Source organism: Podarcis gaigeae (assembly GCF_964106915.1).
Source record: "Podarcis gaigeae genome assembly, chromosome: 1".
NCBI classification, from domain to species: domain Eukaryota; kingdom Metazoa; phylum Chordata; class Lepidosauria; order Squamata; family Lacertidae; genus Podarcis; species Podarcis gaigeae.
In genome coordinates this window covers 67,904,572-67,929,334 of record NC_139678.1, presented here as the reverse complement: position 1 = coordinate 67,929,334, position 24,763 = coordinate 67,904,572, and the positions used below count along the sequence as shown (strand labels likewise).

The 24,763-nt window shown below is 37.8% G+C and overlaps 1 protein-coding gene across 4 annotated transcripts in view; it reads left to right on the top strand.

The window, feature by feature from the left end:
• USP47 (ubiquitin specific peptidase 47) overlaps window positions 1-24,437 on the top strand; it is a 46,496-nt gene extending 22,059 nt beyond the window's left edge. For 2 of the 4 annotated variants that reach the window (XM_083724492.1, XM_083724494.1), the window contains 20 exons: window positions 5,913-6,008; window positions 6,111-6,263; window positions 7,715-7,882; window positions 9,523-9,654; window positions 10,104-10,180; window positions 10,571-10,626; window positions 11,139-11,251; window positions 12,782-12,886; window positions 13,243-13,450; window positions 13,706-13,821; window positions 14,010-14,129; window positions 14,441-15,221; window positions 16,444-16,619; window positions 17,544-17,624; window positions 18,519-18,634; window positions 19,110-19,228; window positions 20,096-20,226; window positions 21,662-21,709; window positions 21,988-22,118; window positions 22,975-24,437. In XM_083724492.1, coding sequence (XP_083580618.1) covers window positions 5,913-6,008; window positions 6,111-6,263; window positions 7,715-7,882; window positions 9,523-9,654; window positions 10,104-10,180; window positions 10,571-10,626; window positions 11,139-11,251; window positions 12,782-12,886; window positions 13,243-13,450; window positions 13,706-13,821; window positions 14,010-14,129; window positions 14,441-15,221; window positions 16,444-16,619; window positions 17,544-17,624; window positions 18,519-18,634; window positions 19,110-19,228; window positions 20,096-20,226; window positions 21,662-21,709; window positions 21,988-22,118; window positions 22,975-23,149 — 3,102 coding nt within the window. In that variant the 3' untranslated portion in view covers window positions 23,150-24,437. The remainder of the gene's footprint in view (window positions 1-5,912; window positions 6,009-6,110; window positions 6,264-7,714; window positions 7,883-9,522; window positions 9,655-10,103; window positions 10,181-10,570; window positions 10,627-11,138; window positions 11,252-12,781; window positions 12,887-13,242; window positions 13,451-13,705; window positions 13,822-14,009; window positions 14,130-14,440; window positions 15,222-16,443; window positions 16,620-17,543; window positions 17,625-18,518; window positions 18,635-19,109; window positions 19,229-20,095; window positions 20,227-21,661; window positions 21,710-21,987; window positions 22,119-22,974) is intronic. The other 2 variants (XM_083724493.1, XM_083724495.1) reach the window with 1 other exon arrangement.
• The last annotated feature ends 326 nt before the right edge of the window (window positions 24,438-24,763 follow it).

The following is a 24,763-nucleotide window of genomic DNA, read 5'->3' as shown; positions in this document are numbered from 1 at the left end:
TGCAATCCCATCTAGTTTTAAGATTAAGTGCAGCTTACAGCTTCACACATCAGAAAAGGGTTTAGGATGAAAAATACTAAAGAATTATCGTCCTTAGCTTCATGGTAGTGGCATTGTGTAGGCATTACTGAACAGTCTAGGTTCTATTTTGACCTTGTCCAAATCAAGCTTTCCAAAGGACTTCTTCAAAAGCATATTTCCCAAGCTGATGTGGTGGTTTAAGATTAAAATAGGCCATTGTCATGAAGGCACATCCTTCATCAACCATGCTGAAGCTGAGCAGGTTTGTGTCTGGTCAGATGGGAGACTGAGTAGAAACCTTACACACACCACTTTGGGTACCATGGAAGAAAGATGCAAATGAGACTACTTATAAGCTGCTTCAGTAGAAATGTCATTGTGCCAGCTCTACATAAACTGTAGACCAGCAAGGTGATACAAGCTCACCAGTCATACTTTGTGACTTTCCAGACAATTGAAAATCACCGGGGGGGGGGGGTGCCAAGTGCCCAGCAAAAACAGTTCCTAGTGGACCACTATTTGTAGTTGGTAGGCTGCACCACCAAGCCAGAGCTAAACTAAGATGCCATATTTTGGGCACAGCACTTCATACTAGCCTCTAGCCTCTAGTATGCATTCCACCCTACTTCTGAATCTACCCTACTTTTCAGATAGATTGATATATGTAATCTTTGAAAGAGAACTAATTTTGTTAGCAACTTAAATTTTACAATAGGAAACCACCATCCTTTAAATTTAAATAATCCTTTGAATTTAACTCGGTGGCTGGATTGGCTGTCTGTTGCTCCTACTCCATCCTACAGTTGGATGTCATTCCTTACACGTGAATTGTCTTACTGTTTGGGGCGGGGTGTATGAGTTTTTAAGGGCAGTAACTATAGGAAGGCTGATGTGTTCTAATGCTTCACATGGCAAATTAATAGTAATCAGAATTTTGTTACAAGCACCTGGAAGCATTTCTATAGAAAAGTTAGGCTGTTTTGCCTATGTGTTTGCAAGAAAACAAAATTGTTAGGAAACACAACAGTTCAAAGTGGTAAACTTAAAGAAGTATTGGTAATCTTACACAAGCAGATATTGGCAGTAATGAAACTTCCATGAAAGTGGAAAGTCAGTGGATGCAGGAAAAAATAGTGCAATCCTAGACATTTCCACTCATAAGCAAGCCCACTTCCCAGGCATTATTCTCCAGTAAGTGGATATTGAGCTGCAACCTATTAGTTGTATGTGATCCCTTTTATTTCAGTGCAGCTGAAGTGTAGTGAACATAGGGTTGGATGTTGCCTCCCATGAACAGAAAAGTTCCCTCTATTCTTGGAAGGCTTCTTATCCAACTAAGGAATTCCACAGGCAAAATGGGTGAGTAGGTGGTTTTTGTTGTTTTGCCCTGAATAACAGGGTTGGGGACCCTCAGTTAGCATGAAAGGTGACTGCAGGAGGAAGGGGAAATTTGTAACATTTCTCTTCCCCCTTTTTTCTGCCATCAGTAGCATATTGAATAAAACTTTGAGTTCTGTCACCAGTGGGAGCAAACTCCAGATCAAACATCTAGGACATTATATTATCCCACTAACCTAGAAGTAAATCCTATTTAATTCAACAGTAATAGCCTTGACTAGACAGCTTCTGGCTTTGCCTGTGAATATTAATCTATCTCCTTGTCCTTAATAGTGATATGAGAAATGAAGTACTTTGGGTGATCTAGTGTCACATTAGGTTCTGCAATGGGACATCACCTCTCTCTTCTACCCATGCAATTCAAGGTCTGCTCTGAAAGCCCCACCACCACCACCAAGACTCTGAAGCAGATTTAGGGGAACACTGGGAAGGGAAGGATGCAGTCACAGACACACTTTGCTGTGAATTATTCAGTGTATGATGTTATTGATCAACATTTTCTTGGCCCCAAAGCTAACTTGCTTTGAAAGGAGCCTTTGGAGGCCAACCATAACATGGGATCTAACTACTAGAATAAATTTTAAATGGTTTGACTTTTCTAGAATTTCTTCTTGACTTTCCTTGAGTCAGAACCACATTGAAAACCAACTTATGCTAGTTAATAGAGACATTTTGGTAGAAAGAGTATTTATAAAATACTTTTCAATTTCATTCATATAAGGCAGAAGCATCATAGAATCGTAGAACTGTAAAATTGGAAAGGGACCCTGAGGATCATCAAATCCAACCTCCTGTAATTATACAAATTATAGAAAATTGTAAAAAGAAGTAAAAGACACAGCAGTCAAATATAACACATATTTTTTAAAAACTGATCTGTAAAAATCCCATTAAAATTACTTTGAGCATCACTTCCTCTTTGGTAAGCACTAAAGTCATTAAATAATGCATTACCATTCATGAGTTTTTTTCATTCAAGTTTTGAAGATCCATAGGAGCATCACTTGTTTTTGTTTATATCTGTATATATATCTATATCTATATCTATAGATATGGATCTATATAATAGTATGGTTCCTTGTTGACTTGCACATCACACAGTCTACATAAATTTTACATAACCACTTTGTCAATCATTCACATGCCATTTTTTTAAATGAAAAAGATGTAACACATTCTGTTGTACTGCATATTTCTATATCTGACTAATTGCTTCCCACATAATAAGATGTTGCTGGAAAAAAATACCTCAGCTGTTTTGGTGCAGATTACTTAAGCATTCTAGTCAGCAATTGTTCCCTGAATGGCCTTATTATCAGGTCATAGTTGTAATCTAAAAATCTATATTTTGTACAGGTGATATGCATGCTTGCTTCAGATTGATTTATATTTTATAGAGTCAAAACTGCAAAATCTGTAATCCACTTCATAGTAATTGCCTTCTGATGCAAAGATTGTCGCTTATAACTGATTAAAAAAATACTTCCTTGTACTCTGCAATATTTAGGTACAATTTTTAAAACAAACAAACAAACAAACAAAACCCAAGGTGCAGAGGAGCGAAGTAGAGTAGTTCCCCCTACCTTCCCCATTATGGTTTGAAGAACAGTCCCTTTGTAAAGAGTTCTTCTCTATCAACAATGACAGAATTTTTGTTCATGTGGAAAAGCTGGGGCTGTAAAACCTTTGTTCTGTTTGTTCTTAGTGCTTCTCTGAGCTCTCAGAAATGGAGGGAGAAGGGATGAATTGGAGGCTTTTTGAAGACCTTCCCATATCCTTGATCTCCTCCCAAAGTGGGATCCATCAAACAACATGCTTTAGATAGTAATCTTATAAGCTGTGTACCAGCCATTTTGCAATTGGTGAGTTTTCTCTCCCATTAAGCCCCCTATTATTTATTTAGAAATCAGGGGACAGCTGTTGATCATGAGAGAAAGTGACTTTCAGAACTTTTTAGAATGTCCTTATCTGCCTTTAAATTACTCATTTTACAACATAACAAATGGTGTTTCTGATTTTACCTTCATCAGTGAAGGTGCTTCTAGAATTCATGAGCCCAGTCTTCTGTCAGCTTTCAAGCTCTGTCTCAATATTTTTAGTTACTTTTGAATAAAAGACTCACCTGGCATAAATAGAAACTAACAGGTCATATGCTCAGCATTTTTGACAAGTTGTTTCATACAACTCATAATTCGCCCCCTCCCCCCAAAAAAATATTATTCATAGTATTGGGAAGAAGAGAGAAATGGGGAATAATGCACTGAGAAAAAATAAGAATCTCTCTTAATTTCTTATGCTAAGGACTTCCAGTTGATATGTTCAAAACATACCTATTGTGCATGCACCATTTGTGAGGTAGTCACACATGTCTCAAACCAGAAACATTACCTTATTTTATTAAGGGATTTCTGTACCACCCTTCAGCTGTCATTTTCTGAGTGGTGTGTGTATAGTGATAAACCTACTAATACAAAGATATAATCAAACCACGGAAAGAATAAAATCCTTGTAAAAACATACTAAAAGCACAGGAGAATAAAAAGGCCTTTGACTACTGGCAAAAAATGCAGTGCCATCTTTTTGGCACCAGGGAGTTTTCCTGGACCTCCAGGGACAGGACACTGCAACTGGAAATGCCCTGTCCCTTGCTGCCACTTGCCTTACCTGAAACTGTGGAGAGGCCCTTGGAGGAGGTCATTAATGTATAGTCAAATTTATACATTTTTATTACTTGGGGTGACTTACAACAATTAAAAAACTACAAAGCATATGAAATACAATGGTATGTGGGAGTAGGCATTTCTTCAGGTACCAAGACCCAAGAGTCAAGTACTGAGGCATGCTTCACTGTTGCCTACATCTAAGCATTCCATATCCTCAGAAAAGTCCACACTCTGTTTCTTAATGAGTCACAGTTATAGGGTACCAACTAGCTGGAACGAGCCAAGCTGAGCAATGACTTGTTGCATTTATTTACCATTAACAGTGGCACCTTTTTATAAGGATTTATTGAATGATCTAATCACACCCATAGTCGATACACTGCAAAACTATCAGGGACAAAATGTTGCCAAAACAGTGGTTCATGCAGAATGGGAAACCTGTAATAAATCTGAAGTTTTTTTGAAACGAGATAGTTGTACCTGACTCCATTTGAGCAGATGGAATAAATTGTTCAACTGGAGAGTTTTTTTCAGCACACTGGCCCAAAATTGATTATGCATCTTGGGGCAGCAGCGCCAGAGGATTTACTTCACTATATTCTTGAATATCAGCTTTATTCCGATATTAGAACCTTTACCAAGGAACATGAAATATTAGAGAATAATAATAAAAAAGTTTACTACAAGGGACTAATCTATGTGACATGAAAAGTAGTCTCCTTTGTGACAAAAGCCTCCAGCCTCAGAGAAAGGGATTTGGAATCCATTTCAGACAACTGATAGAATGATTTTATGTCCTTAGAACTGCGAAATCTATCTCCCCCTATTTTCAATTTTTTGTTTTAGTAACAATTTAAACATTCTGTACTATTTGGGATTTCGATATATTTTGCTTTTATGCAGAATTTAAATGTAGGTTATATTCTCTTTTGATATGGTATATGGCAGTGCTTTTTTTCTAGAAAAAGAGGTGCAGGTACTCACCATGAAGTTGTTACAATAAGTACCACACTTTTAACAACAAAAAAGAGGTGCTCGTACTGCGTACCCTTCAGTACCCCCTAAAAAAAAGCACTGTTCTACAGATTAATTCAGTAAATTCTACTCCATTTGGTAGCTGCCTCTGTGGCTTTAGGCTTACCAGAAAAATGAATTTCTTATTCTGCTTTCATACCTGACAGTTCACACACATTTTTCCATATAGGGAGCTTTTTAATCTGTGTTGGGAAAATTGCAAGCATAAGCCACCTCTCTCATATAGCCATACAATGATATAAAGTTAGGCTGTTGACAGTTGATACACTGAAATATACATATTCTGTTTAATGGGACTTAATATACACCTAGCTATGTGCAGAGCTGAAATCTTAAGATTTCAGATTAATATGACAATACCTTTAAGAAATGACAGAACAGAATTAAATTAAAATATGTCCTCTGCTTAATTTTGCACTTGCTCCTGAAAGATCAAGGCCATCTTTAAACCAGGGGGGTAAGGCCATGAAACTGCTGACTGTGCCACTGTGGCTTAATGTGATGTGCAAGATAACAGAATTGGATTGTTCACAAAACTTAATTCTGATGGAACCATCAATTTGTTAATAAAATGTGATGTGTTATTGATCATGATTTGACTGCTTACCTAAGGTAGAATGCAAAAGTTGTTTACCCTTGAGTTTTTTCCTCCCTAACCCAGTAGCTGCTTTTTAAATTTGTTTATGGAGATTATTTTAAAATATTAAATCACCTGTTAAATGAACTTTTGCTTGTTGCACAGTTCCACATTATCTGTCTCAGCAGCTGCTTATCTTTTCCTCCCCACTTGATTAGGAGGAAGCTTTACATGCTTTCATTCAGCCTGAGATCCTTGATGGCCCCAATCAGTACTTCTGTGAACGGTGCAAGAAGAAATGCGATGCAAGGAAGGTAATAAATGCCTTTTGACAGAACTCAGGACTAACTGGATATATATCCTTGATATTTATCATTGCCTTTATATCTTTTTGCTTTTTGCTTTATGTTTTTCAGGGCTTGCGATTTTTGCATTTTCCCTATCTGCTGACCTTGCAGCTAAAGAGATTTGACTTTGATTACACCACTATGCACAGGATAAAACTTAATGACCGTATGACATTTCCAGAAGAGCTAGACATGGGTTCATTTATCGACATTGAAGATGAGGTAACAAGCTGCATGCTGGTTGTGTTTTAAGAATTATCTTTATCTCTCAAATGTAGTTTTGTTGGCCTGAGTATCAAACAAAAATCATTTTGAAATCCATTCCCAGTGTCAAGCCCTAAACATATCATTTCCCCCTTTTTGAAATTCTTGCTAAACATTAAACACTGGCTTGTTGCTGTGATACCTGGTTTTTAAAATTTTCAATCCCAGATGAAAACACCCATTAAACATATATATCTAGGCCTGACTATGGAACCAAGTTGGTACTTCTTGCATGTTTGGTCCATCAAAGAGATTCACTGGTGGAAGAGTGATATTTGCCACCCTGCCCTGCCCCCCCCCCATACCTTCTTGTTCTGGAAGATTCTCCCAGCCCTCTGGAGACTATTCTCAGAGGGGCTGCAAGATGGAGGGGGAAATGGCAGAAAATGCTTCCCCCCCCCACTTCTGCTAGAAGCTACCTCCGCTGGCTCAGAAGCTCTTAGATTACAAAGAGACACCACTGGCTGTAACCAGTGAGGTGAGCTGTCTGAAGTTAAATCTGCTTTGTGCTTTACCTTGAGGTCCACCAACAGGATCCAGACACAAAATAGTGGTCCATGGATGTAGGAATATAGTTTGAATAAAGGAACAGAGGAACCCTCAGCACATACAGAATAAAATTCCTGGCCTGAGTATCAGACTTGAGCTCATCATTCTTTCATGCCAAAAATCCAGATTTCTTTATTTCAACAGGGATTTTTTTTTGGGGGGGGCAGCCTTTTAGCTGTTACTGTTACTCTTGTAAAACAACTAGAAACCCTTGCCAGTCTGCTGGAGAGCACTAGAGTCCTCAGAGTTGATCTGCCTTCTGCTGACTCCTGTGCAAAAGGCTATTATTGCCTTGTCTAGTATCTTTATCCAAGGGGGTAGAAAAATCAATGAAGTGTAGCGACATCTTAGCAGCTAACAAATTTATTATGACACAGTTCTGCGAAAGCTTATGCCATGATAAATTTGTTCATTAAGGTGTGACCACAGCTTATTTTAAACTTTTATGTTACAATTGAACAGTTCAGAGGTCAGTGAACAGACAATGAAACCATGTGCAGAGGGTTCCCATGGGCATCTATAATGCCCTATTTTCCCTTGCCCCTACATGTACACATGTATGCAGGTAGTCCAAGGAATGAGGATAGGCACTCAAACCTATTTCCCCTGCCTCTGTTCATGCATATTTGGGGGGTTTTGAGTCCTTGGGAATCCACATTTGTACTTTGAACTTTGAATCCTAGTACTTTGAACTAGATTGGGTCTGTGGAACTCTTTATGTTGAAGCATAAGAAATCTTAAGGAATGTGTCAAATGTTTTTGTAGTATTCAAGAGTACAGCACGAGCATTACATACAAAGTTCATCAGATGTATAGGTCCTTAATATTTTCTAAACTGCTTCTGGTTACTTATTTTTAAGAAGTCTCCTCAAACAGAAAGCTGCACTGACAGTGGCGCAGAGAATGAAGGGAGTTGTCATAGTGATCAGATGAGCAATGATTTTTCAAATGATGATGGGGTTGATGAAGGAATATGTCTGGAAAGCAATAGTGCTGCTGAAAGGATTTCAAAAGCTGCCAGTGAAAAGGTACCTTGTAAAAGTGGCTATGTGTGATTTGCTCCACCCAATAATTGATCATGTTTTTAAAATGTATGCCTTATTGAGAGAGTTCTGTTATGCTATCAATGAATAATACATATTCCAGTATTTAGAACTGTAGAGGAATCTCAACTAGATCATCCAACCTCTGGTTAAAGACCTCCAAGAAAGAAGAGGCTACCACCTCCAATGAGAGTCTCTTCCACTGCTGAACAGCTCTTACTGTCGGAAAGTTCTTCTGATGTTTAGTGGGAATCTCCTTTATTGTCACTTGAATCCATTGGTTTGGGTCCCAGCCTCTGGAAGAGGAGCTTCATCTTCCATGTGACAGCCTTTAGATATTTGAAGATTGCTATCATATCTCCTGTCAATCTCCTCTTTAGCGGGTTAAACATACCCAATTCCCTCAACTTTTCCTCATAAGTCTTGGTTTCCAGTCCCTTAATTATTTTGGTTGCCCTCATCTGCACACATTCCAACTTGTCAATATCCTTCTTAAATTGTGCCCAGTACACAGTACTCCTCGTGTGGTCTGACCAAGGCAGAACAGAGCGGGACTATTACTTCCTTTGATTGAAACTCAATATTTTTGTTGACGCCAAATCCCTTCGCAAGCTTACAGTGTAAAACTGACCTGTCAGATGTTGAAAATGCTGAAGGAAAACATGACTACGGCTTCATGACTGCCTAATGTTTGTAGAATAAAATGTATGGTCAAGTCAAAATTGCAGTGCTTGGGTCAGAAGGCAGCACTAATCTTCATGATATCTACATAAAAACATGATATACATAATGTGGAGATAGCAAAGTCATTACCCAATCTAGGAAAATTCCTTCCCCCAGATGTGACCGTTAGTTGTTTCATATAGTGAGTGCAAGGAGGAGGAACAGCAGTATTGGCTAAAGGTCACCAGTTTGCTATGAAGATGGAGCTGCTTCCCTACATCCACTGGCGGAGGAAGAGGAGTGTGCGAGGAGCGCACCGCCCCCAGCAGCGCAATCCCGTTGGGGTGTCATCACAGTGGGTCCCCCCACCCACGCTGGGCGCCATGCCCCCAGGATGCGCACCAGCCCCACCCCGCCTGCTCTCTGCCCTCCGGTGCCGGAGCATGAAGCTCCGCCATTGCCTACATCAATATAAAAACTAGCTGCTGTCCAGAAAACTTGGTATACAACTGGCTGGAATAATGTGTGTGAAATACTAGAAATGGTTCATAAGCTGTCTTCAGCGTCAGTACCACAATCCAATGCTGTTTACTATACTAATAAATTGGTGAAGGAAGAGAAATGGTTTAAATGTTTTTAGATGGTATTATGACTATGTTAGAGGACAGGGTCATAATCTGAAAAATTTCTACAATTTTTTAAAATGTGCTGTTCCAGAAGTATTCTGTTAGATACTCATAGATGTTGGTTAAACGTCCATTGAAAGGAGTTACTTAATGGTGTGGTAGCTACTACGGAATAAATTTGAAGTATTAGTACTAACCTTTTAATGCATGGTTGCTATATTCAAGAAAGATACCGTCAAACTTGAACAAATCTTAAATTTTAATTTTATATAATCCTGCAAAAAAATTAATTGCAACCTTTTTCTGAACAATATGTTTGTTTCTACCTTCTCACAGAATTCATTATTATATGAACTGTTTTCTGTCATGGTCCATTCGGGAAGTGCAGCTGGAGGCCATTACTATGCATGCATAAAATCGTTCACTGATGATCAATGGTACAGCTTCAATGATCAACATGTTAGCAAGGTAAGTTAATTGTCTTATATTCAGTTTCCAGTCTCTGAGACATAGTGCCTGCTCTTATGTAACTATAATGGCAGCACCTGTAAGCTAGTGGTACATATTGACAGGCTTGGGTTAGGGGATCATGAAGATTGCAGTTCAAAAAACCATTCAAATTTCAAAGCAAATGCAGTTAATTCTCTATACTGCAGGTTGGAAAGGACTGTGGCAAACTGCCTTAAGATAGTCCTGTAGTGCAGTTTATTCCGCATACTGCAGGATAGGGTCTGAGCGGACTTGCCACAACATTGTAGCATTTGTCTAGAGACATTAGATGGGGGTTGGGCTAAAGTGGAGAGAATAGCTTATATCAGCCCTGTAGTGTAGCCCATAATTAATATTGCAGTTTAGATATACTACTGTAGCTGACGAAGTAATTAACAAGGAAAATTATGTGCCATGTTTTCCCCTAGATAACTCATGAAGACATTAAGAAAACTTATGGCGGAACATCTGGAAGCAGAGGGTATTATTCCAGTGCTTTTGCAAGGTTAGGAAAGTTTAAATACACTATAAAACCTGTATAGTACAACTCAATTTTCAGAATTAATATAATTATATTCAGAGTTATGGATAAAAGGTTTCTCAGTATGTTCTGTTGACTACCTAGGGGTGAAATCAAAGTATTTTGAGGGAGGAGACACAAATCTTCGTTCTCTCCTCCCTCAAAATACTTTGATTTCACCCCTAGGTAGTCTCTAGCCTAATCAAAGAGGTGGGTTTTTTATTGCTAGGTCATGAGCTCTGCTATGCTAATTGTAAAAAGTGTTTGTGTTATTAAGACTTTGGTATGTTTATAAACATTTAGATTAGATATTGTGTGCAGGTGTGGTTTTTTCCACATCCACAATAGATACTGACTCTGAAATCTTCCCAACAGCTCTACAAATGCATACATGCTTATATATAGACTGAAGGATACAACGAGGAATGCAAGTAAGTGATGGTTTTCATAAATATAGTTTCATACATCACAACAACTGCAGAAATGAGTAAAGACAACTGTCTCTTTTAATATAAAAATTAATTCACACCCTCTCCTTTTTTTGTTTACTAAGTTTCCTAAGTGTTGCACGTCAAGCTAAATACTTTTTAAAAAACACGAAACAAAAACTTCACAAAACCAGTGTCTTCACTTACACAAATACTTTTAAAATGCAAGTCAGGGCATGTTGTGGTAAAATGTTAAAACAGTACAACAGATAAAATTACATAGTGAATTTAAAGGTATGGTGTTTCTGCTGTTGGCCTTGAGATAGTCTTGAAGGCGCATGATGCAGCTCTGCTGCTAAGGCTAATGGGATATGTGTCAGTACTGTTTATATGATAGGCTGCCTGGAAGCAGTTATGTAAGGTGGTTTGATCTCTATTTTAGATGAAGAATAAGCAAAGTACTGAACGTTCTGAAAGAGTAGCTCATTTGAACTTTTGCCTATTTGCATTGTTAGAGTTCCTAGAAGTGACTGAATATCCAGAGCACATTAAAAGACTTGTAGAAAAAGAAAAGGAGTTGGAAGAACAAGAAAAAAGACAACGTGAAATAGAGCGCAATACTTGCAAGGTTTGTTCTGACATGTTTCATCTCAATAGAATTTGTACTTTCACAGTAGAATTTGTGGTGGGATTGTGCATTGACCCCCCCCCCCCATGGAAATCAGTCAAGACTCAATCCCAAATTAAGACAACCTTCACCAACCTAGGGCTCTCCAGATGATGTTGGGCTGCTACTCCCATCAGCTCCTGTGATTTTCTTCTTTTAAACTATAAAGATGATTAAGTTATAAAGCAATATTAAGTATTATTTATGTATTAATTAAATTTCTATACCGCCCTTCATCTGAGAATCACAGGGCAGTTTACAATATAAAATAGGTATCATATAGTTGATAGGCAGCAATAATTTTCTTTGGAAAAATGGAGATCACAAATTGACTTCCTTCCTTTGTTCTAAGACTTCAAAAAATTTACTCTTACTGTATTGTTGTGTCAATTTGTGTTTATGTACGTAATGATATGGTTTTGTTCTGTGGATGTGTGCTTTTTTTGTTTTTGTTTAGTTTTGTTTCCTTTGCTTTTTTTTTCCTTTTCCTTTTCTGTTTTTTTTTCCCCTATATGTTCCCGGGATTTTTGTCTGTATAGTATTATTCTGGATTCAATGTTTGTAATTTTTGTTAGGATTCTGCATTGAAAATAAAAAAAATTCAAAAAAGAAAAAGAAAGAAAAATGGAGATCAGCAACAATACGAACTGTTAATGGAGAGAAAGAAATGTGGGCATTTGTCTCTCAATAGCCTTGTTAACTCATTTTATGAGATTTAAGGCAGAAGGCAAGCAAAGAAAAGCTAAATTTGCAGCAAATAGGCAGCCATTTGTTGAAAATAGCAAGGATTTAGTGCTAATCCAAATATATCGTACTTTTACAATATTTTGAAGTTGGGTTTTGTGGGGATGGTTGAGCTATTATTTAATCTGTTGTCAAAAGGTTATGATCTAGATTCTTGGTGCTTTTTTCCTCTGCTTTTTCCACTTCAATTCCCATTGAAATTGAATGCATGTTTCTAACTAAGCAGTGTTTTTTCATTAAAGAAAAATAAATTAATCTACAAATTCCAGTAGTTTCACAGAAATTCTTTTGTAGAGCCAAAATGAGTATTTTTTTAAAATTTGCATGAAAATATTACAGAATTCATGAGTGTGAATAAATGCATCTCTTCAGTTTGCAAGAAACACGCACTGTTACGGGAATTTTTAACTCTAACCAGAAGTTCCCTTTTAATGTGAAGAGATGATTTTCTGTATCCTGTAGTATTTGTCTCCACAAAAGCGTTACATCAGAGGTCATTGATACCTGAATTGTCTGCATGTTCTCACTTGACGCTGTGCTAACAAATTACTGCTACACTATAGATTTCTAGGGACCTAGTTTGCCCAAGTACAGTAGGTCTAAATTTTCATTAATTGCCTTGTCTGACAATTGCCCAGTTAAGAGTTCCAGTAACCGTAGTTTTATTAGGCTAAGAACAAGCTAGATCATACCTATCAAATGTATTCAAATCTATTTGACTTGATCCTTTTGTTTATAACTATACAGATAAAATTGTTCTGTTTGCATCCTGTAAAACAAATAATGATGGAGAATAAACTAGAAGTTCACAAGGACAAGACTCTGAAGGAAGCTGTCGAATTAGCCTATAAGGTACAGTATAATGTATTTCAGATTGTAATTTATACACTGGGTATAAATCCATGTATTCATGGTAAACCTTAACTAATTAGCTCAGTCTTCATTAGACAATAACAACACTGAAAGTAGAATTTTCCTGGTCCACTTTTTAGTAGGGCTGAGGGGAATCTTGACATGTCTAGACTGAGCATGCAAACAGCTCTTAACATTATATTTATTTCTCATATTTTCTTAAACTCACAGTGGCTAGAACCAGTTGATCAAATTGTAAAACTTGAAATAATAGTTCCCTTTTACTCCAGTTTTGACTGAATGCTTCCTCAGAATTACTGTAAATTTCAAGGAATTGTTCTTCATCTTTGCATTAGATAATGGATTTAGAAGAAGCGGTTCCCCTAGATTGCTGTCGTCTTGTTAAATATGATGAGTTCCACGACTATTTGGAGCGATCATATGAAGGAGAAGAGGACACTCCAATGGGAATCTTGCTTGGAGGTGTTAAATCAACATACATGTTTGATCTACTCCTGGAAACAAGGCGTCCTGACCAAGCTTTCCAGTGTTACAAACCTGGTGGTAAGTAATATTTCTTAAAGATGCCCTGTGTATGACTAAGAAGCATTAATTCCTTCAATAAACGTGCTTAATTTAGCTAAACTGAGAGATCTTTGAATCAGTTTTCTGAAATCATTTTATAAAATTATGCTATGTGCTTTCTCTGAAGAGAGATTAATTTATCTACTAAATGGCTGTAGCTGTTGAAATGATGATCTTTCTTCTTTTCATGTAATGTGTCTTCATGTGTGATAATTTATTTTTTTACTTTGATAGAAGTCATGGTAAAAGTTCATGTTGTTGACCTAAAGCAAGAAACTGTGGCTCCTCCAATTAGTGTTCGTGCTTATTTGAACCAGACAGTTACGGAATTTAAGCATCTCATTTCAAAGGTAAATCAATTGCATCATCTTGTGTTATTGCAAAGTTCACTCTTGCATGGCATTTGTGTTTTATAAAGATATAGCAATACCTATATTTTATAAAATGTACCCTGAACAGAAATTATATGCAGATTATCTTTTTATAGTCAGCTTGCAAAAAACGATTAACAGTATTTTATTTCTTTTGGCCTCCTTAGACTGTACATTTGCCGGCTGAAACAATGCGGGTTGTGCTGGAACGTTGCTACAATGATTTGCGTCTCCTCGGTGTGGCCAACAAAACACTTAAAGCTGAAGGCTTTTTTAGGAGCAATAAAGTAAGATTTTATGTTAAATTAGCTTTGTCTTGGGAAGTGCTAATGTTGTTTCTTAAATCCACTGTATGTCAACATGTGTTTTTTAAAAACCTATATCTCAAATGGCATATGAAAACAAAATGAGATGGGGTGGCTTTCAAAGAATAACCATTGTCTAGATTTCAGCAGTATTGGCTAAGACCATAGACCTGTCCTGTAAGAATAACTTAATTGACAGGTTCATCCTTTGTGTATTTCCATATCTGAGTGCTCTATACATAAACTCCTTATGAAACAGAATTTTTCTTCTTCATTTCATCTCTATATTTTAGGTATTTATTGAAAGTTCAGAGTCTCAGGATCGACAACTGGCATTTACAGATTCACAGTTATGGAAACTCCTAGATCGGCATGCAAATACAATCAGACTGTACGTTTCATTACCAGAACAATCTCCTGGATCACAGTTCAGGCGGACAGTTTTACAGAAAGCCAGTGGAGACTCTGGAAATCTAGATGAAATATGCGAAAGAGTGAAAGGACCTCTAGGTAATATGAAATCAGTAGAAGCTATCCTAGAAGAAAGCACTGAAAAACTTAAAACCTTATCTCTACAGCAGCAGCAGCAAGAAGGGGATAATGGAGACAGTAGCAAGAGCACAGAGGCAAGTGACTTTGAAAACATTGAATCTCCTTCAAATGAGGTAGACTCATCAGTATCAGCAGAAAACCGAGAACTTGAAAACCAAATACAGGTTTCTGATCCAGATAATTTCCAGTCAGAGGAGCGATCAGATTCTGATGTGAATAATGACAGGAGTACAAGTTCGGTGGACAGTGATATTCTTAGTTCCAGTCACAGTAGTGACACATTGTGCAATGTAGACAGCGCTGCTATACCCTTGGCCAATGGACTTGACTCACACAGTATAACAAGCAGTCGGAGATCCAAAGCCAACGAAGGGAAAAAAGAAACGTGGGATACAGCTGAAGAGGATTCTGGAACCGACAGTGAATATGATGAAAGTGGGAAGAGCAGGGGAGAAGCACAATATATGTATTTCAAAGCAGAGCCCTACGTTGCAGAAGAAGGTTCGGGAGAGGGGCAAAAATGTATGTATGAAAGGCAAAACGTATATTTTGAAATGTACATTTTTTTTATTTTACGTTTGCATGCCTCCTTTCAACAAAATTTGTAAATTTATCCACACACGTATTTACATAATGGATAAAGATGCTCCTAGATACTCAGAGTGATATCCAATTTTGGCTCACCAGATGTAACAGATCTTTCCTTTCCTCTTATACACTGTACAGTCCGCTGCATCCCTGTAACTAATTTGGAGGATCTGGTTCAGGGGTCAGGAAACTTTTTCAGCAGGGGGCTGGTCCACTGTCCCTCAGACCTGGGGGGGGGGGGCGGACTATATTTTGAAGGGAAAAAATGAACGAATTCCGATGCCCCACAAATAACCCAGAGATGCATTTGAAATAAAAGGACACATTCTACTTGTGTAAAAACATGCTGATTCCCAGACCATCCACGGGCCAGATTTAGAAGGCGATTGGGCCGCATCTGGGCCTTAGGTTGCCTACCCCTGGTCTGGTCCTTCAATCCTCTAGAGCAGATTTTGGAGGTCTGCAGAGAGCTGCAGGATATGGAGGCCCCACTGTGCAAGTGAAAATCTGTTGTATTGACCCTGCTGGATATTGCCTTTAGAAGAACATAAGAGAATGAGGTGTGGGGAATTTTCTACTGCCCTATATTTTATTGGAAACCTGCACGGCTAATCTTCACATTTTGGCAGAGTATTTGCATTTGAGTGAAAATGGTAGGTGCCATTCTGTAGTTGACAGGAAATGCTGCAAATATGCTGTGCCTCTTCTGCATGACAAAAAAGGGGGAAAGTTAGAGACAGTTCCTTTTCAGGAGGAGGGGATGACATCCTCCCCAAACTCTTGGACCTGTGTGCCTGTAATTTGGCAAACATGATTCATTTTGAAAGGGCAACTATGCCTATAAAGTTTATCTACTTCTGTCAAAAAGAAAAGTGCCGGGCTTCGTTTGTTTTTTGTTTCCTGATAGTGAATGGGGGTAGGGTTAGCAAAGCAGATATGAACATCCATTCCATTCTACTTGTAGCTGAACTGGGGTTCACAGTCTGCACTTAGTGGAGAACACTTGAAGATGATTCACTTGACACTGCTACATTACAGGAGTAGCATAGTAGATATTAGCAAGTATACATTATGCACAAAGAATTTCATTGGGTTTCTTTCTTTCTTTCTTTCTTTCTTTCTTTCTTTCTTTCTTTCTTTCTTTCTTTTGCTTTAGGGCTATTGATTCATGTTGATAAAAGAATTACGCTCTCTGCCTTCAAACAACACTTGGAGCCTTTTGTTGGCGTTCCATCCTCTCAGTTTAAGGTCTTTCGAGTTTATGCCAGCAATCAGGAGTTTGAGAGTGTTCGGCTGAATGAGACCCTTTCATCCTTCTCAGATGACAACAAGGTTAGCAAAATATGCTGTTACATACTGAAATACATGTAGTAAGGTCCAGAATGTGGGGATTATTCAGATATTTTGCATGTGAAGCATTTGTCTCTGTGTTGCAATATAGGGACTTAGTAGCTACATAGGAAAAACCACATTCTACAACTAGGGTAATTTATGAAACTTTGTTAAATATATATATTCCATAATTGAAACTGTATTTTCTCTTCACCTTAGTTGTAGCTAGATGACTTTGGTGGGTCATCTAAACCAAATCGTATATTCCACATTAAAAAAAATATCCCTGACTTGAGTCTGTTGAACACCCTTTTTAAAGCTTCTTGCCACACCTTCCTTCACCCTCCTAAAATCTGAGACTCTAAATTTTGCGGTGCAACCATTTCCTCATGCCTGTAATATCAAAATAACAAAAATCTGTGGACCTTCTGGTGGTTATGATTCTTGCTGTATTGACCTAAGGGCGTCGACTTGACCCCCACATTGTGGGGATGTATTGTGTGATGTGTCGTCACATTCCACTTCACGTGTCCTGCTCCCACCTAGCGGGTTAGCTAGGATGCACAGGCGTCCTGCCACCAAGATACTGGTGCTCACACCCCGGGTGGGGAATGGGGAGTGCGGAGCTGTACTCTGCACTCGGCCTCCTCCCCCCACAATATCAAGTGGGGAGGAGCCAGTGAAGTGCAGCCTCCGGGCTCCACACTTGGCCTCCTCTTGCCTGTGCAACATCAGCAAGGAGGTAGAGCAGGCCACAGGATTTTGGGGGAGGCCCAGGCCCTTTCTTGAAAAATTTGGGGGGGGGCTGAAGACTCCACAGACCCCGCCACTTGACACGCCTGGTATTGACTATATTCCATGTTGATGATAAGAGACAGGTAACATCTAATCTTGTTTCTATTTTTCCCACCCCTAATTTAAAAGATAACAATTCGGCTTGGGAGAGCATTGAAGAAAGGTGAATACAGAGTCAAGGTTTATCAGCTCTTGGTAAATGATCCAGAGGTAAGTAAAGCTTGAAAAAACTTGTGTTTGGGCTAGCTTATCATCTGAAAGTTGGACCATTTACAGTTTAATTATTTGAGTATGTGCATCATCTTTTTATGGGAGCCAGTGTGACAAAAAACAGAAATTATCTCTGGGAAATGTTGTGCATTTAACATATAAATTGTGGCATGAATCTGTTGTCACTTAGTTGCCACAGAGAAGGTGCAGATTATAGAAGCAAAAATTCAGTGGAATGCATTATTGGATGCGATTTAGCACATTAAAAATAATTCATTTCTATTACGTGTCATTATCATTCTAATTAGCCTCTGACTGTGCTCACATGTCATGGTGAACCATAAACCATGGCTTACTATTGCATGCTGCTGAATTGCTCTTCTTTGCTCCACTCATCCTTGAACTGGGAACAAAAAACCATATGAGCCTTGGATTACTGTGTTGTATGAACCAGCACTCAAGATTTGTTTCCTAGCTACTCCCTGCACCCAGGGAAGGAATAGTTGAATATGAGCATGAGGAAATACATATAATAAACTAGTCCAGTGTTGTTTCCCCATTACTAACAATAATTGGTTAAACCATTGATGTTGACTTCGTACAACACAAGACAGTGACATGTATTTTCCTTAATCATTAAATGGACATGACACATAACAACAACCTTTTTAAAAATTGCATTGCTTTATTACTGAGTTCTGCATACCTGATAAACAGAAATCCTAAATAGACTTTGTCACATTGGTGGTGATCATGTGTGGAAACCATGGGGTATTTTTTTCAATGCTATGGAGGCTATGGCAGCAGCCCTGTATTTTATAACTTCACCTTTTATGAGTGTGTCAGAGAGTGATTTCTCTAATAAGCTTAATCATTTTACATTTGTTTTCGCAGCCCTGCAAGTTTCTTCTAGATTCTGTTTTTGCTAAAGGAATGACTGTGCGGCAGTCAAAAGAGGAGCTACTTCCTCAGCTCAGGGAACAGTGTGGACTAGATCTGACTATTGACAGGTAAATCACACTACAGTGAAGTTTATGTGAGGTGCCTAAAGCCTGAACTCAAGATGCTTACAAAAATGGGGTACCGATGATTTTTGTCATTTAAAGCAAAAAGTATGGGGAAATGCTACTTTTTTTTATTAGTGTTTTAAAATTAAATCTTGAGCAAATATAGTGTGACATGGGAAACCTAGTAGCACACAATATCTGTCTTTGCATCAGACTTTTTATATTGTTTCTCATGGAACAAAAACTTTGCTCCATTTCTGCAAGTTCAAACATTATCCTAAAAAACAAAGGATTCCATATGGATATTGAAAAGTTGTATTAGCCCTCTTAGCTCAAATTGGCTAAGTGCGTGTAGTAGAACACATGACCTTTCCCTAATGTAAACGGCATTATTCAGATTAAATACTGTGGCCTTAATCTTGATCATGGTTTTGTTTATGGACATATGCTAACATTTCTGCAAATCTTTTTCCTGTAGATTTCGCCTGAGAAAGAAGACCTGGAAAAATCCAGGAACTGTGTTTCTGGATTATCATGTTTATGAAGAAGACATTAATATTTCAAGTAACTGGGAGGTTTTCCTAGAAATACTTGATGGTAATAAGATTGCTCAGTAAAAACTATTTAGCTTAAACTGTTGGAAGCCTTTTAATTGTACCAGAATTAGCTAGCTATATTATCAGAAAATTATCGGTTTTTTAAAAACACATTTTAGTGAGACAAAGTGCAACCAATGTGTATTAATGTATTATAGTAATTCAAAAGGGACAAATGAGTAGCAGGAGCTGTATTAAATTTCTTGACTCTGTGAGTGAGATGTCTTAGCATAATCAGTTTTGAGAGATTCATATGCAGGAAAGAAGTTCAAATTAGAAACTAGATTTAAAACCTATAAATGTTATTCATGGTTATCCTTAAAGAATTTGTGAATATCTGTTCTGCAAATAGTTTTTATTGACACTACATAATATTTAATTCTGTATCTGTGGAACTACTTGCTCAAAGTCTTTACATTATCTCAAATATTTTCTTTTAAAAATTAATGTCTATTTTTAGTGACACTTATCCAGAGATATACGAAAGTTCATACCCTGTACAAAGTATCTTTTTATAATACACCAGAATAAAAGAAAGAGTTTTAAAATCTAATCTAAAAAGGAACAGAAGCAAAAAGATGGAAAGGAAAGAGGGGGTGGGGAGACAAAAGAGAAAATGAAAAAAGATAAAAATATTTCTGGTTGTCTGTTCCTCAGCTAAATATAGTATGCCATTAGCATCTAATTATTCTATTTTCTATAAGCCATTTTTTTTCAATCTTCAAATCCAGATATTGCAAGTTCATTTTCTCTTATGCAAAAAGTCCTTGTATTTCCAATTCTTAATAAATGTCAATAAATGATTTTTCTCCAATTAAACACATTAACTTTGCCATCTCAGCTAATAAGTTTATCAAATCTTCTTCAGGAGCAGAAAAAATGAAATCCATGTCACAGCTTGCTGTTCTGTCAAGAAGGTGGAGGCCATCAGAGATGAAGCTGGATCCATTTCAGGAAGTAGTTTTGGAGAGCAGCAGTGTTGATGAATTAAAAGAAAAGGTAAATTACAGAGCAGTCCTATGGAGGTGCGGGTGGCAGGGGGGAGGGGAGTCATCCAACACCCTACCTGCTAATTGTGGTCAGGGCAGCTTTTGTTCTTTTTGCCTCTCCTATTGACACCAAACCACATTTTTCAACTCAAGAGTCGTCACATTTATTTAAGAGCAACTTCTGAGGATTGCATGCCAGTGGTAGATGGGGTCAGAGGCAAAGGTGGGCAGAAAAATGTATGTGACTCTAAACCTTTCAGCCATATAGAAGTCAGAGGTTTCTATATGCACACACTTCTTGCTGTCTACCATTTCAAACAATCAAGAGTGATCAGTCTAAGGATACATTGTAGCCAGAAAAGAGCACTTGGAAGAGCAGGATGAGTGAGGGATGTGGACTGGGGGGAAAGGATGTGACCTAGGAAAAGTCCCAAGGGCTGAATAGAGAGGCCTGGATTGCCATATTGGGCCCTCGGTTCTGAGTTCCTTGCCCCTTCTGTAGTTAATTGATTAACCCCAACTGGAGGGAAAATTAACTATGTTGCTGTACATCTTTCCATATCCATCCTATGTGATGGTGACCTCTGTTCTTCCCCACCATGGAAGTCATTCAACAAACTGAGGCTTAATCCAGACGAGACACATGCTGATGAGAAGTTCACATATCCATGTAAAGATCATACTTGCAGTTTGCCAACAGAGGTTTTGTTCGGTATTTACAAATGGCATTCAATATATGAAAAGCTGCACTTCTTAGGATTTTGTGCTGATTGTTATGTCAAGTCTTGACACTTGAAGCCCTGATGTCCTTGGTAGCTTCTTCTACATTCAGCTAGCTGGAGGCTTCAACTAGCCTTGAAAATAGCTTGGCCACAGTGATCCATGATTTGGTAGCCCTCCAGTTGGATTACTGTAATGGGTTATATGTGGGGCTGCCCTTGAAGACGACAAGGAAACTTCTGTTAGTACAGTACTTGCTGCCTGTTCATTTCCAAGTCCAAGTATTTTAAAGCTCTAAGCAATTTGGGTCTGAAATGTCTCCTGTCAAGCCAGCCTGCCTATATCCTTAAGATGTTTGGGGACTTTCTCGTGAGTCCTTGGCAGAGTTTTGTATGTATGTACTAAGGAAAAAATTATTTCTGCAGTGGCAGACATGCTTGAGACATTTTTCTCAGCCCTGCCATTTATGAAGGGTTATGTTGCCTCAATCTTTTTAGTTTTTTTATTATTTTGTTGCCTCTGTATAAATTGCATAATGAATTGTTGCATTTGTATGTGGATTTAATGTCTTATTGTATACTATATTCAATGAACATTTAGAAATATTTTAAATAACATTTTGTGTAGAACTTTAAATGTGCATAAAACATAAATGCAATTTGTGATAACAAATCTGCTACTTTATCTCTTCATCAAATAAATCTGGCACTGAATTTTTTTTACAGCTTAGTGAAATAAGTGGAATCCTTTTAGAAAACATTGAGTTTGCAAAGGTGAGAATTTTATTTTTCTCTTAATCCTGCAGTGTTTTTTTAACTTTTAACATGAAAGCCCATTCCTATGCACTAGCTGTTTGACACAAGTGTCTCTGTACTCATACCATAGTGGATGGTATGCTAAATCCTCTGTTGGGGGGAGGAGAGTAAATGGCGAGCAGGGGTCTGGATGATGAGCACTTTCACTGATGGTCTTACAGTATCTGCAGTTGCCCATGTATGTATCTTCTTGTTGTATAGATGCTCTTTTTGCTAAGGTGCTTTGTTCTTTCCAGGGCAGAGGAACATTTCCATGTGAGATCTCAATTTTAGAAATACATCAGGATTTGGATTGGAATCCTAAGGTTTCAACACTGAATGTATGGCCTCTCTACATCTGTGATGATGGAGCAGTGATTTTTTATAGGTGCGCCTTTCTGTTGTTTTTTAAATACATTGAAAAACATAGTAATTGTTTAGTACTAAACCAATAACAAAGTTGAGGCTGAAATTCTCCCCCCCCCCCCCCCACAACAAACCTCCAGTGGGGCAGTGTTTTAGAGTAGTCAGGAATGGTCAGTGGATTGTGCACAGGCACTCCTTGCAATCAGCCTGCCCAAGTCTGGTGATCCTGCCACCTCTGATTAAATTAAACTTCAGTGTGTTCTTAACCCTGCATTCCAGATGTTGCTATCTGTGGGGAAGCTATCACATTAGGCACCATACAAGTGTCCTCAGATCTGCTGTGCCCACCACCAGACTTCCAACTAAATAGAGATATTGTGTCAAAACACTTTTTATGCACCATTGCCACTGTTCAAGTATTGTATGTGCAACTACTGTGGTAACTAAAATACACAAGTGGCAGAGTATGCAGCTCTTTGCAGTTATGCCCGTTCACATACCACCAGTGAAGTACTGACAACTAGGTCTTTTCCTCACCAATTCAACAGTGCAACTGGTCCAAACATTGGCTCTTACTTCAGAGTTCTGCATATCTATTCAGAGCAGATGTCAAAGTTGATTCTCAAATTGCTTACCGTATCCTTTCAGAGTCTTGGGTTGATGATGATGGATTTGGGATAGGAATACTGCTTCAGGGGGACCACATGGAGAAAAGCTGTCTTTATCTAGCATTCATCTACTACCATGATGTGCCTAGCATTATGCAAATTTTTTTTTTAAATCTTTTGACTATGCCTTAGATTAAATAAATAAATAGGGATTGCTCATTTTTAAAGTGCATTATTATGGAATTTAAAATTGTTGTATTTATATAAAAGGGATAAAACTGAAGAAGTGGTGGAATTGACAGAAGAGCAGAGAAATGAGTTAATGAAAAAAGAAAGCAGCAGACTTCAGAAAACTGGACACCGTGTGACCTACTCCCCCCGTAAAGAAAAAGCATTAAAAATATATCTGGATGGAGCACCAAATAAAGATTTGACTCAAGACTGATATTTCAGCATTTTCCCTGGGGAATTTTTTGTTACATGTGAGAGGTACACTACTACTGTGTAGTGCCGTTATGGCAGGACATTAGGTGTAAAGACACCAGCACTGATTGGTAAAACTGCAGCCCAATCAAGCTCAGTGCCCAGTCAGGTCACTGTTTGATTTGGAATCATGTTGTGCACTATAGTCAAATGTACTGTAAAGATAAAAGGGATGTGCAAATAAACAAAACGAAACAAAAAATGGGGCAGGGAGGGGTAATGAGCAAATCGACCATGTGCACATAGCAGTAGCTAGTAAACTAGCCTCAAACAGGATATTCATAGCTTGATAATAAAAGCTGTGCAAAGGCCATGAATGAATTCTTTTCTGTTTTGTTTCACTGATGCACACATTACCTCATTGAAGATTTCTGAAGTAAATGTGACAGTGGCTTTTTGAAAAGCTCAAGAGTGGAAATGTGATGGAATTGGCAGAATCCAACCCTTAAAAGTTAACATTTTTATCTGAATCTTGTTAAGATTTCTCTTCTACAAAGCAGGACATCTCTGAAGTAAAAAGAATAAATAAATGTATTTTTTAGCAGAAGTTACCATTACCAGCAGATGGTGTTTCATTTTGGAGCAGTGTTGTAACCAATTTTTATTTAGGTTATGAATAACAGGTGACTTCACTGTTCCATTCAGTGTGTAAATACAACTCTGTCCTGAGTTAGCAGAACTACATTTCAGCTGCTTACTATGGTATTTCTCTTCACATATCAATATTCACTGTATACATTTAAAAGTATAGCTGCCTATTTAAATTTGTATTCATTTTGTGTTTGGCAAATGCTGGGTACTTAGATTTGTAATTTTCCCTTGTTACTGAGTTTTCGGGGTGGGTTTTTGGGTCAGCTACTTATTTTTGTACATTTTTGTTTTTGAGCTCTTACAGGTTTGGATCTTCTAGTACCATTACAAGTCATACTTTATTTTTCTTTGGAGTTGATCATAGTTTTTATATGTAGCTTTTTAAAAAGTTGGACATCTCCCAGTATAAATTATCCAGTAGTTCAGGAGTGGTACAGATTGATGCAGTAAACATGATTTCATTTGCAAAGCTTAGACAAGTAAGATTTTGCTTTGCTATGTTAAGATCAATTACAAACAATTCTATAGAAGGTTGTTCTTTTTTTCAGAAATACCATCTAATTTATATCAATAAAAGGTTTTGGTAAACTTTTCCATGCCAGATGCTGTTTACAACAATGAACATGCCAATAAAACATTTGTTCATTCTGTTATTTTAATAACATTTCTCTGGACTTCTTTTAATACTGAAAATATTTCATCTAGTGTTCATGATACCAAGTTTTTCTTTTTGGATTTAACTTTCAAACTAAAGGTCTACTTAAAAGTATGCAGCCTGCAGAAATTATCAATGCCCTGCAGCAGATTATGGAAGAAAGTCACATGCAGCTTGGTGTCAGTCCTATGCTTTCAACATGCAGTTTTGAGACAAGGGTTTCAAGTTGCAATTCAGAGTGCTGCAAGAGCCAGATCAATCACCTTTTTTAAAAAATGGTGATGCTAGACTGCAGGGCTGAACCAAATAAGGAACAAAATGATGTTCCAA